This window comes from Amblyraja radiata, chromosome 24 (assembly GCF_010909765.2).
Source record: "Amblyraja radiata isolate CabotCenter1 chromosome 24, sAmbRad1.1.pri, whole genome shotgun sequence".
Taxonomy (NCBI): Eukaryota; Metazoa; Chordata; class Chondrichthyes; order Rajiformes; family Rajidae; genus Amblyraja; species Amblyraja radiata.
This window is the reverse complement of record NC_045979.1, coordinates 5,800,382-5,813,832: the sequence shown is the minus strand read 5'-3', so window position 1 is coordinate 5,813,832 and position 13,451 is coordinate 5,800,382. Positions and strand designations below refer to the sequence as shown.

Sequence of the window (13,451 nt, the reverse complement as noted above, 5' to 3'; positions counted from 1 at the left end):
TCCTTCGCTTTGATACTATCCCTGATTTCCCTTGTTATCCACGGATGCACTACCTTCCCTGATTTATTCTTTTGCCAAACTGGGAAGAACAATTTTTGTAGTTCATCCATGCAGTCTTTAAATGTCTTCCATTGCATATCCACCGTCAACCCTTTTAGAATTAATTGCCAGTCAATCTTGGCCAATTCACGTCTCATACCCTCAAAGTTACCTTTCTTTAAGTTCAGAACCATTGTTTCTGAATTAACAATGTCACTCTCCATCCTAATGAAGAACTCAACCATATTATGGTCACTCTTGCCCAACGGGGCACATACAACAAGACTGCTAACTAACCCTTCCTCATTACTCAATACCCAGTCTAAAATAGCCTGCTCTCTCGTTGGTTCCTCTACATGTTGATTTAGATAACTATCCCGCATACATTCCAAAAAATCCTCTTCCTCAGCACCCCTGCCAATTTGATTCACCCAATCTATATGTAGATTGAAGTCACCCATTATAACGGTTTTGCCTTTGTCGCACGCATTTCTAATTTCCTGTTTGATACCATCTCCAACTTCACTACTACTGTTAGGTGGCCTGTACACAACACCCACCAGCGTTTTCTGCCGCTTAGTGTTTCGCAGCTCTACCCATACCGATTCCACATCCTCCAAACTAATGTCCTTCCTTTCCATTGCGTTAATCTCCTCTCTAATCAGCAACGCTACCCCACCTCCTTTTCCTTTCTCTCTATCCCTCCTGAATATTGAATATCCCTGGATGTTCAGCTCCCAGCCTTGGTCACCCTGGAGCCATGTCTCCGTGATCCCAACTATATCATAGTCATTAATAGCTATCTGCACATTCAACTCATCCACCTTATTACGAATGCTCCTTGCATTGAGACACAAAGCCTTCAGGCTTGTTTTTACAACACTCTTACCCCTTATACAATTATGTTGAAAAGTGGCCCTTTTTGATTTTTGCCCTGGATTTTCCGGCCTGCCACTTTTACTTTTCACCTTGCTACCTATTGCTTCTACCCTCATTTTACACCCCTCTGTCTCTACGCTCACACATTTAAGAAACCCTTTCCCTTTAACTCCATCCCCAACTATCCCATTCGACACCCCACCCCCCTTATTCAGTTTAAAACCACCCGTGTAGCAGTGGCAAACCTGCCTGCCAGAATGCTGGTCCCACACCTGTTAAAATGCAATCCGTCCCTTTTGTACAGTTCCCCCTTACCCCAAAACAGATCCCAGTGATCTAAAAATTTAAATCCCTGCCCCGTGCACCAGTTCCTCAGCCACACGTTCAGGTCCCGTATCTCCCTGTTCCTGCTCTCGCCAGCACGAGGAACTGGAAGCAAACCGGAGATAACAACCCTGGAGGTCCTGCTTTTCAGCATTTTCCCGAGCTCTCTAAAGTCACGCTGCAGAATATTCATCCCCTTCTTTCCGACATCGTTTGTGCCGACATGCATTACCACTTCCGGATGTTCACCTTCGCCCTTGAGGATTTTCTGCACTCTGTCCGTGACATCCTGGATCCTGGCACCAGGAAGGCAGCACACCATCCTCGCATCCCGTCTGTTGCCGCAGAAACCCCTGTCCGTACCTCTCACAATGGAGTCTCCCACTACAATGGCGTTGCCTGCCTTAGGCCTTTTTGGTTTTGGCTCAACAGCCCTATTCGCATCACAAGCCAGTCCGCTGCCCAGTGTAAACACCTCTTCTGTCCCGACAGCTTCTAAGTGGGTGAACCTGTTCACAAGAGGTACAACACCCGGGGAAGTTGGCATTCCATGCTTCCCTCCCGTTCTCACTGTCTCCCACCTTCTCTCTTCCAGTACCTTAGGTGTAACAATCGTACTGTAGGACTTGTCGAGGAACGACTCCGTTTCTCGGACGAACCGGAGGTCATCCACTTGCTTCTCCAGTTCCCCAACACGGCCCTTCAGGAGCTCTACCTGGATGCACTTCTCGCATTTGTAGCAGCCAGAGGCACTATATCATAGGTCTCTTAAGAATCAGGATGAGTTAACTGCAAGCGCTGAGGCTCTTCACTGTCAACTGTTGAAAATTGGTCGTGTTTTCAGTGTGAGATGGGTTAGTTCGTCTCACCAAACTGTAAAGGCAATGTGGCCGTCTTATAAAGTTATTTGGGAGCATTTTGGAAAAACAAGCTGTGATGCTTCAAGATTTAGTGCAGAGAGAGCAAAGTACGAGGGGCTGAAAATGTATTAGAATCATCAGCCTTTCGTAAATAATTTGAGCTTGTTGATGGGCAGTTTGCTAGAGTTGTCTGAACTGTCACTTGAACTGCAGAACCAAAATTGTACACTTAGTAAAACACATGAGGAAATTAAACAAACTAGCAAGGTTCTTGAATGTCAAATAAAGCCAGGAAAATGTTATACTCAAGTGGAGAAATCAACAAGCCAGGTGATATTTAATGGAATACATTTGAGAGATGGTAAAGTACCTACTATACATAGACAACTGTTTTTTGAAGAGTTTGGTCAATAATATGAAATCCTGGCTGCTTGAATCTACAACAGCTTCCAATGATAAATGTAAAAAGTTAATTAACCAGTCAAAATATTTAGATATTAACAATATTCCAGAAGATTCATTTTTTACCTTTGGGGATAATGATGTAGAAGAAATGGCAGAACAATTTGGGTAAATGGTTGGCTTTGTATCAGAGCCTTCAGAGAATTCAAGGAATCTAAAGGGAGGTAGTTTCTGCAGATTTTCAGCAGCTGCTAACGGCTGTAAATACAATTCCGGTATCAACAGCAGATTGTGAAAGAAGTGGCATGAATTTCTGCATGTCACTGCAACATGCAGGACTTCAAACTGATCATCTCTTCTATTTGTTAAGTTGGTGGGACCTCCTCTGTCAAAATTCAACTGCGAAGAATATGAGGACATGTCTTCTTAGCGGCAGAAGGTGTGCTGAAGAAACGGCATGCAGAAAGAAAGAGGAAGTGACAGAAAAAAAAATGGAGATTATATACCATTATGGAACATTTTGTAATGTAAACTGGAGTGTAATTCACTTAATTGTTGCGTTTGTTCATTAATAAATAAGTAGAAATTTCAGAAATGTAGATTGTATTTACATTTATATATTGGCTGATCATCGAACGTATAATAATAATAATAATAATACATTTTATTTATGGGCGCCTTTCAAGAGTTTCAAGGACACCTTACAAAAATTTAGCAAGTAGAGGAAAAACATGTAAGCGGAATGAAATAAATAGTAGAGACATGACTAGTACACAAATTAAAGACAGAATTCAATTCAAAACACAATATGAGGCAATTCAAGCACAGATGAAAAGGGAGGGGGACGTGGGGCTAAGGATAGGCAGAGGTGAAGAGATGGGTCTTGAGGCGGGACTGGAAGATGGTGAGGGACACGGAATTGTGGATCAGTTGGGGGAGGGAGTTCCAGAGCCTGGGAGCTGCCCTGGAGAAGGCTCTGTCCCCAAAACTGCGGAGGTTGGATTTGTGGATGGAGAGGAGACCGGCTGATGTGGATCTGAGGGACCGTGAGAGTTGGTAGGGGGAGAGGAGGTCAGTGAGATATGGGGGGGCCAGATGGTATATGCCACCTATAGCTAGATTTGTGAAGTTGTAAACTGTACACTATTATTATTGGCTGATCATTGTATTTATATAGTACATATAGCAAGATATGCAAAGTTGTAAACTGTAGACTATTATTATTATCAATACATTTATGAATCTGATTTTTTTTTTAAGCAAAATATATATTTTTTATACCTATCTTTATTTGACTGAGTTACTGATACAATGTGTATGTAATCATCATACCCAGTGCATATAGGCTCAAAATGGCCCTGAAATTTACCATATTTACCATATACCCTAAAAATTCTCACGGGGAGGCTTATTGCGTCTACCCCCCCCCCCCCCCCCCTCCTTCCCTTCCCAATCTCACGGACCTTTGCGTACCCCTAGTTCCACGCACACTCAAACCCACTCTCACACACACCTACGCCCACTGACACTCACACCTACACCCACTGACACACACTACACCTACACCCACTGACACACACACAACCTACACCCACTGACACACACACACACACACACACCTACACCCACTGACACACACACAACCTACACCCACTGACACACACACACACACCTACACCCACTGACACACACACACACACCTACATCCACTGACACACACACACAACCTACACCCACTGACACATACACACACCTACACCCACTGACACACACACCTACACCCACTGACACACACACACAACCTACACCCACTGACACACACACACACACAACCTACACCCACTGACACACACCTACACCCACTGACACACACACACACACAACCTACACCCACTGACACACACACCTACACCCACTGACACACACACACACAACCTACACCCACTGACACACACACAACCTACACCCACTGACACACACACACACCTACACCCACTGACACACACACACAACCTACACCCACTGACACACACACACAACCTACACCCACTGACACACAACCTACACCCACTGACACACACACACACACACAACCTACACCCACTGACACACACACACACAACCTACACCCACTGACACACACACAACCTACACCCACTGACACACACACAACCTACACCCACTGACACACACACACCTACACCCACTGACACACACACACACAACCTACACCCACTGACACACCTACACCCACTGACACACACAACCTACACCCACTGACACACACACACAACCTAAACCCACTGACACACACACACACACAACCTACACCCACTGACACCCGGGCCACTGAAACCAAAGATCCTATAGGATCTTTGACTGAAACAGCCGCGGCTGCCGACCTTCACTGTCTTCAGAAAGCCACCGATGCTGCTGCCAGTATCTCTACTCCAGCTCCCCACGGGCCTCCATCACCAGCGACTCCGCCGACCCTCGCCTCTCCACCGGCCACCAGCGGGCCAGGGCCGTCACCTCACCAGAGATCCCGGCTCAACACCAGGCCCACAGCCTCCAGCATGCAGACAGCACGTGGTCTGGCTCTGCTGGGTCCTAGTGCCGACACCCCACCCCCACCCCCACTACAGGGAAGACCCATCAGTAGTGATGACTCTGCTGGGTCCTAGTGCCGACCCCCCCACCCCCACTACAGGGAAGACCCATCAGTAGTGATGACTCTGCTGGGCCCTAGTGCTGACCCCCCCACCCCCACCCCCACTACAGGGAAGACCCATCAGTAGTGATGACTCTGCTGGGTCCTAGTGCCGACCCCCCCACCCCCACTACAGGGAAGAACCATCTGTAATGATGGGTCTTCACCTTCCTCCTCTTTTAATCAGATCCTATAGGATCTTTGCTTGTAATCAGTTTACCCCGACCACACACCCGCCAGTTAAAATTCCCCGCTTTATTATGGATCACAATGTCTACGAATGACGATATATAAAACTATGTAGGCTCACACAAAATGTGAATGCTAGTCTTCACAAAATATATGCCAACATTTTCTGAGATTTCAAGAAATTCCCAGTCCTCCTCCTTCGGTTCCCGGGCCCCAATTTGAACTCCGGGCCCGGGTACGATGTACCCCCTGCACCCCCCACTCATAGGCCCTGTGTATAGGGGGGTTGCACGGAAGGTCACTGGGTCATAGGGCTCGACGCACGGAGCCGCTAAATCCATCTGGAAGACATCCGTCACTTCCGGTATAGGGTGATTTCACCAAAGGTCAAATGAGCGTAGATCCCCACTCACGTGACCGCAAAATTTAACTGGAGGACATATGTCACTTCCGGTACATGTTAGTGAATGGGAAAACACGCACTTTCACACCCGTTAAAAACATGGAAAACGGCCGATTATTGAGCTGAAACTTTCTGTGCCAGTCGGGGTGACCGTGAGGCACAGCGACCTGAATTTGCAGTCCAAAAAAAAAGATAGAAAGTAAGGTAAATTCAAGAGGGAGTTGAAGGTGCAAAAAGAGCGGAAGTGCTTAGCAGACATTTGCCGTGGAGATTTAAAGATCCAAAATATCGGGAATTATCGCGTTTGCTCGCTGCATTTCATCAAAAGTGGCATTATTGACTTTTTATCTTTATTCATTTGTTATATGAGAAGTTTTAAAAGTGAAAAATCTGTCATTAAAATTGCTAAATCGAGGAGAATTCCCTGCTATTGATTTGCACTAATTATGCTGATATCTCGGTTGGGTGGCGTGTCTGATTGAAAGTCCAGGAACCTGAGGGATGGTGAAGAATGTCAGTTGTCGCTCTGTATGTGAGGCTGCCGGGCGGGTGATACCAGAGCACTGGACAAAAACGCCCAGAGTGAGTTGGTTGTTGCAGCGAGGGCGGTGGAAGCGAGCCAAAGGGCTGGCGAGATCTTTCAGCGTGAGTTGAGTGAGAGCCGCGGCGGTGGCCGGACTCAGACTACAGGGCTGTATGTACTCTGCAGTGGGACTGTCTGTCTGGCATCTTCCCCCCGTCCCCAATGCCAATGTAAACAACCCCTCACTGACACAGTCTAGGGTTTATTCCACACACGCAGAATTCCCAGCGGGGGAGTCGGGCGAGCAAGGCTGGTCACACACACATTAGAGGTGTAGAGATGAGAGGGAGATGACACCGCCCCAGGGCTCGGTAACAGGCGGCCAGGCAACTCCAAACTCAGGTTCCTTGACTTTCAATCAGACACGCCACCCAACCGAGATATCAGCATAATTAGTGCAAATCAATAGCAGGGAATTCTCCTCGATTTTGCAATTTTAATGACAGATTTTTCACTTTTACAACTTTTCATATAACAAATGAATAAAGATAAAAAGTCAATAATGCCTTACTTTTGATGAAATGCAGCGAGCAAACGCGATAATTCCCGATATTTTGGATCTTTAAATCTCCACGGCAAATGTCTGCTAAGCACTTCCGCTCTTTTTGCACCTTCAACTCCCTCTTGAATTTACCTTACTTTCTATCTTTTATTTGGACTGAAAATTTAGGTCGCTGTGCTTCACGGTCACCCCGACTGGCACAGAAAGTTTCAGCTCAATAATCGGCCGTTTTCCATGTTTTTAACGGGTGTGAAAGTGCGTGTTTTCCCATTCACTAACATGTACCGGCAATTACATATGTCCTCCAGTTAAATTTTGCGGTCACGTGAGTGGGGGATCTACGCTCCAGTGACCTTTCGTGAAATCACCCTATATGTTATTAATGCTAGAAACGCCTACTTTCCTACCTGTTAAAAACCGCCAAAATGTTGAATTTTTGCGCTGACAAAAATTGTGGGAGTCGGGGTAAGTGTGAGAGACATGTACCCAAGTTCAGAATTCCAAACGTGAAGAGAAATGAAGGTATAGAGAAGCGAGAACTGAAGGGACAACAGCAGCTAAAGTGCTTGGTAAACATTGAAAATATTGGGAATTATCGCGTTTGCTCACTGCATTTCATCAAGTAAGGCATTATTTGTGTTTTTTCTTGATTCTTTTGGTATCTAAAAATTCTCAGAAGTGATAAATCTGGCTGTAAATTTTTCTTCAGATGCGTTTTCATTTTGTATGTAAAAACCCACTTGAGAACCATGAGCGATTTAAAAAAATTACAGCCAGATTTATCACTTCTGAAACTTTTTAGATGCCAAAGGAATCAAGAAAAAACACAAATAATGCCTTACCGTTGATGAAATGCAGTGAGCAAACGGCCAATGTTCGCCAAGCACTCTGTCTGTTGTTGTCCCTTCAGTTCTCGTTTTTATCTACCGTAATTTCTCCTCACTTTTGGAATTCTGAAGTAGGTTAAATGTCTCACACGCTTATCCCGATTTCCATAATTATTTACAGCGCAAAAATTGACAATTTCAGCGGGTTTTAACGGGCCCGCTACGCTGGAAACAATGGTAAGTGCCTACCTGCAGCTCATCGCGTGTACTCCATTTGGAGTAGCGTAGCAACAGTACGGATCATGGGTCGTGACCCGACTGCCGTGAAACCTCCCTATATGTACACGCAGACACGAGCAAAATACTGTGTGTGGTATGTATCTATGTGTGGTTCCTAAAAATGGGCTCAACAAGTTGATGTTATTTACGACCCCTTCATGACCCCCGGAAAAAAACCCAAACGACCCCCGGTTAAGAACCACTGCTTTAAATGATTAAAAAATATTCTTTATATCCCTTCTAAATATTGTACAATAATAGGATGGCAGAGCAGACTCAATGGGCTGAATGGCCTAATTCTGGCCTATGCCTTTTGATCAACACTCCCCAGAGCCTGGCCATTCATGGTGTATGTCCTATCCTTATTTGATATCCCAAACTATATTACCTTGCGTTTACCAGGATCTATATAGCAGCAGCCATTACCCTATTCATAATACCACCATCTGCAAAACTCACACCTGACCAACACTATCCACATTGTTAATCTGTGTAACAACCAGTAGAGGTCCTGGCGTACACATCCTGGTCACAAACTTCCAATCGCAAAGGCACCCTGCATCATCGCCCTCTCTCTAATTTTAATTTAAAGCATTTAATTAAGTATTTAATTACTTGTAATCAGCCGATAGAAGCTAAATTAGACTTTAAAAGATGCTAATTCCATGTGTACAATTATTATAACACTAACCCGGGAGGAATTGCAGTCGCACCCCTTACAATTGCGGCGCCGCAGTTGTGTACTGATCATCGTTGACACGAACCCAGGTAGTCCAAGAGCAATTGGACCAGTCTCACCTCCCTGAATAACAAACTTGGGTAGAGGTATCTACCGACTCATTTCCGATTGAATAAGTTGGACGTGGATGAGCTGAATCTCCTGGTGTTTTTCTGATCTTTCTCCGGTAGTATTGTTTGCACTACTATGGGTGGTTAAATGTATTCCTGGCTGTGTAGTGTCCGTTGTCCCATCGCGATAGTTTTGATGTCCTGTGTTTAGGGCGGGGATATTAAGAAGAGGAGGGTGATTTAGCTGCTCTTTTCCGTGTTTGGGCAAAATTCACTTCAATACATTTAACAAAGGGCAGTGGCGAAGACACATGGATTGGGTTGTTTTCTAAAACAACAGAACCACCAAATAAATGAACATAGGCCATTTTTTTTGGCCGTGTTTAAAAGCGAACTAATGAGAGATAAGACTGAAGCAGGGCCCAGACCCGAAAAGTCACCTATCCATGTCCTCCAGAGAGGCTGCCTGATCCGCTGAGTTACTCCAGCACTTTGTCTTTTGTTAAATAAACTAGTTTCCCCAAACACTCATTGTGTACAGACAGCCCTATCGAGTTACGTACACCAGCTAGTCACAAACGCACCCCACGTTGTATGCCCGCTTTCTTTGCATCACCGTGGATAACGGGGTTGGGTCCACCCCTGATTTGCCTCTTATTTTATCTTTAGTTTGTACCACTGTGTTTATTTTTTACTCTTCATAAAGACACATATCGTGGCGGCAATTTGCCAGAACAGCTGCTCCCCGACCGAGTTTCACTTTCGTTTCCCGAATGTAGTTTAAAATAATCATGATTCGAAAAACAAAAGGCAAGTTGCTGTGACTCGCGTCTACTCGGCTGCGGTTTCGGTGACGCCTTGTACCTCTCTCTCGCTCTCACCCCCCCCACCCTCCCCTTATTTCATTTTACCTTCGCCTTGAGAGCGACACTCTAGGCTCGAGTTGAATTTGAGACAGTACCAGCAGTCAAAATGTCCAAAAAACTAAGCATGAAGCAGAGACGTGAAGTCGGGCTGCAGTTTATAAGTTTTCTCCAGGAAATAGGCCAGCAAGATGTGACCGACAAAGCGCAACTTAAATTCATTTACAATTCTCAGTTCAAGTGCAGGTAACCTTTCATTCATTTCATTCCCGATCTGTTGATTTGTAGTAGTTGCGGCAACAAATTGCTGGTCCGTATGTTTTTTTTTGTATTGTGTTTAGAATTTGTATTTACTTTACATGTTAAAAGACTCCAATGTCGTGCGTTAAGTTTGTTGGCAACTGATGACATTTAGGAAATGGACCCATTCGTTGTTGCTTCCTATAAATGACTTCGTATAACTGTTATCATCTGTTTATGCTTCTTGACTCCCCGCTCTGGGGTGTACAGAAATAAGGAGCCTGAATTGTAAAAGGCAGTAAAAGTAACAATGAAAATTGCTCCCTTTTAATGCAAGGAACATTCAACAGTAAAACATGATCTGTCGGCACTTCCTCCTTTCCCCTAACGTAGCTCCTTTAAATGTTGGCACACAGCCTGTGTTTTTGGTCACTGCCCACTGTAATGTTTTTTTTTGCATTTTATCTCTAGCTAAACACGGCGTCTTACACCCAGAATCAAAGGCATGTTTTTTTTTGCACAGAGAATATATTAGTTCCGATACTGTCGATACGGAGTTTGTATGTTCTACTTGTGACCGCGTGGGTATTCTTTGGGTGCTCAGGTTTCCTCCCACATTCTAAAGACATGAGGGTTTGTAGGTTAGTTGGCTTCTATAAATTGTTCCTATTGTGTAGGATAGAACTAGTGTATGGCGATTGTGGGCTGAAGGGCCTGTGATCATGCTACATCACTAAACTAAACAAGCTTATCTGAATTAAGATAGACATAGAAAGCTAACTCAGCACTGTGTGTAAGAAGGAACTGCAGATGCGGGAAAATCGAAGGTATACATAAAATGCTGGAGAAACTCAGCGGGTGCAGCAGCATCTATGGAGCGAAGGAAATGGGCAACGTTTCGGTCCGAAACCCTTCTTCAGACTTCAGCGTAACTCAGCGTGTCAGACAGCATCTCTGGAGAGAAGAACAGAGTTTTGGGTCGAGACCCTTCTTCAGATTACCATCTCGTTATAATTCTTGATAACTATCTTCACTGTGAATCATACCACCCTATTTAGTGTCATCTGCGAATTTACTAATTATGCGTTGTACTTTCTCTTTTAAATCGTTGGTATAGATAATCAACAGCAATGGGCCCAGCACCAATCTCTACAACAGAGATCTGGAAGAGTCTCAGGGCGATAAGAAACACCACAAGTCAGCAGGCCAGCAGACTAAAAATAATCTGCTACCACCTTCTGTTAGCTACCATGAAGCCAATTCGGTATTCAGTTAGCTAGCTCTCCCTGGATCCCATGAAATCTAATCTCCTAGAGCTGTTTACAAGGAACCTTCTCAAAGGCCTTACTGAAATCCATATAACCTATCTCTATGGCCCTGCTCTCATCAACCTGCTTGGATTTGTGAGTTACAATAATGCTATAACATGGCAATGGGCCCAAACATGCAGTGTTGTGATGTCCATCATCCACGTAAGCAGTAGTCCAAATTCCATGTGTACACCCTGTATCCATAATCTCTCTCAACTATTAATCATTGCAATTGCTTTAGTCACAAGCATGACGCTTGTTTCTGCAGCATATTATAACTTCCTAGAGATGCTAAAGTTAGAAATACTGGATGACATCATTGTAAGGTTAAAGGGGGAACGTTTAAAGGAGATGTGCGGGGCAAGTTTTACTTTACACAGTGGTGGATGAGTCGGTGGGTGATACGCAGATACAATTGAAGCATTTAAGAGGCTCTTAGATGGGTAATGAATAAGGAGGGATATGATCACATGCCGGCAGAGGGGGTTAGTTTGATTTGGCATGTTCGGCACAGACATTACATGCAGAAGAGCCTTATTTTGTGCTATACTGTTATATGTAAGGTTTTTATAAAAGATTTTTGGAATCTGAGGTTTTTTGGTAATGCCACCATTTATTGAGTCATTGAGCTGTATAGTACAGCCCACCATGTTCATACTGACCATTGTACTTATCAGCTTGTGGACCAGTAGTTATTGCTCATCCTAAAATGCATTTGAGGCAGCGGTGGTGAACTACTGTCAGTCTAAAGAAGGGTCTCGACCGGAAACGTCACCCATTCCTTCTCTCTAGAGATGCCGCATGTCCCGCTGAGTTACTCCAGCATTTTGTGTCTACCTTCCAACAGTTGTGTCCTTTTGTAAGGACTATAATGTTGATACGCTGGGAATTCTAAGTTCATACTTGGTGTTGAAGATATGGCTGTTATGTTTCCAAGTCCAGTGGAGTACAACTTGGCGGGGCGACCTGTGGTCATGGTCTTCCCAGGCTCCTGCCACTGTAGTCACAGTTGATGTGCAGTAAACAAAGTGACTTGCCCTTGAAAACAAGGCCAACAGGCAGCAAAGTAATCTGTTTCATTAAAGTATGGAAGTGCATTCCATTCCTTGTATTCTAAAAAAATGCATGTTGGAGACTTAGAATAACACTAGTGTCATGCCTTCTGCATCTCAGTAGCAAAGGTACACTCAGCATGTGAAACATGAAACTGTATGTAGTTGTGTTGTTGGATTTGTACCTTTATTGTCACCAGAATCCAGCATCTGCATTCTCGTCTCTTCTATTCTTTTTTCCTTCTGCTTCTTATTTGCTAAATTACCCTTCCTAAGTATGAGGAAAAGCTTGATAGACTGAGACAGCTGGGGCAGAATGGGTTAGGAGAAATTCATTCATGATTTAAAGAATGAGAGTTTTGAGGGAAGAAAAAAAGGTGAGGTCTAATGAGAATCTGCCCACCGATAATCTTATAGAAGTGTCTAAACTCATGAGAGTAGATGGGGTGAATGCACAGTCTCTTACCCAGAGTAAAGGAAGCAATAACCAGAGGACATTGGGTTCAAAGTGAGGGGCAAGATTTAATGGAGACCTGAGGGGCAACCTTTCTGCTCAGTGTGGTAGGTATATGGAGCTGCCAGAGGAGATAGTTGAAGCAGGTATTATAACAGCATTTAAAAGATACTGGGATATGTGCATGGGTAGGAAAATGTTAGAGGGATATGGGCCAAACTTGGGCAAATGCGATTAGCTTAGATGGAGCATCTTGGTTGGCATAGACAAGTTGGGCCGAAGTGCCTGTTTCCATACTGTATTACTCTAGCTTCAAATGTTGAACAAAGGGGACTATGAAGGCATGAGGGAGGAGCTGGCCAAGGTAGGCTGGAAAGGGGTCCTAGCAGGAATGACGGTGGAACAGCAATGGCAGGAATTTCTGGGCATAATCCGGAAGACGCAGGATCATTTCATTCCAAAAAGGAAGAAAGATTCTAAGGGGAGTAGGAGGCAACTCTGGCTGACGAGAAGTTAGGGATAGAATAAAACTAAAAGAAAAGATGTATAACACAGCCGGAGCCAGAGGATTGGGAAACTTTCATAGGACAACAGAAGGAAACAAAACGGGCAATACAGACTGAAAAGATGAAGTATAAGGGGAAGCTGGCCAGGAATATGAAGAAGGACAATAAAAGCATCTTTAGATATGTTAAGGGAAAAAGAATAGCAAAGTCAAATGTGGGTCCCTTGAAGGCAGACACGGG

At 44.4% G+C, this 13,451-nt stretch overlaps 1 protein-coding gene across 3 annotated transcripts in view; it reads left to right on the top strand.

Moving 5' to 3' along the window:
* Positions 1–8,563: 8,563 nt before the first annotated feature.
* The window catches only part of mov10 (Mov10 RISC complex RNA helicase), a 75,759-nt gene continuing 70,871 nt past the window's right edge, over positions 8,564–13,451 (top strand). The window contains exon 1 of one of the 3 annotated variants that reach the window (XM_033042314.1): positions 8,564–8,902. Coding sequence is in view for 2 of the 3 variants with exons in the window: in XM_033042312.1 (XP_032898203.1) it covers positions 9,759–9,895 (137 nt within the window). In the remaining variant the exon portion in view is untranslated. Of the gene's footprint in view, positions 8,903–9,301; positions 9,896–13,451 lie in introns of those variants that run through there. The other 2 variants (XM_033042312.1, XM_033042313.1) reach the window with 2 other exon arrangements.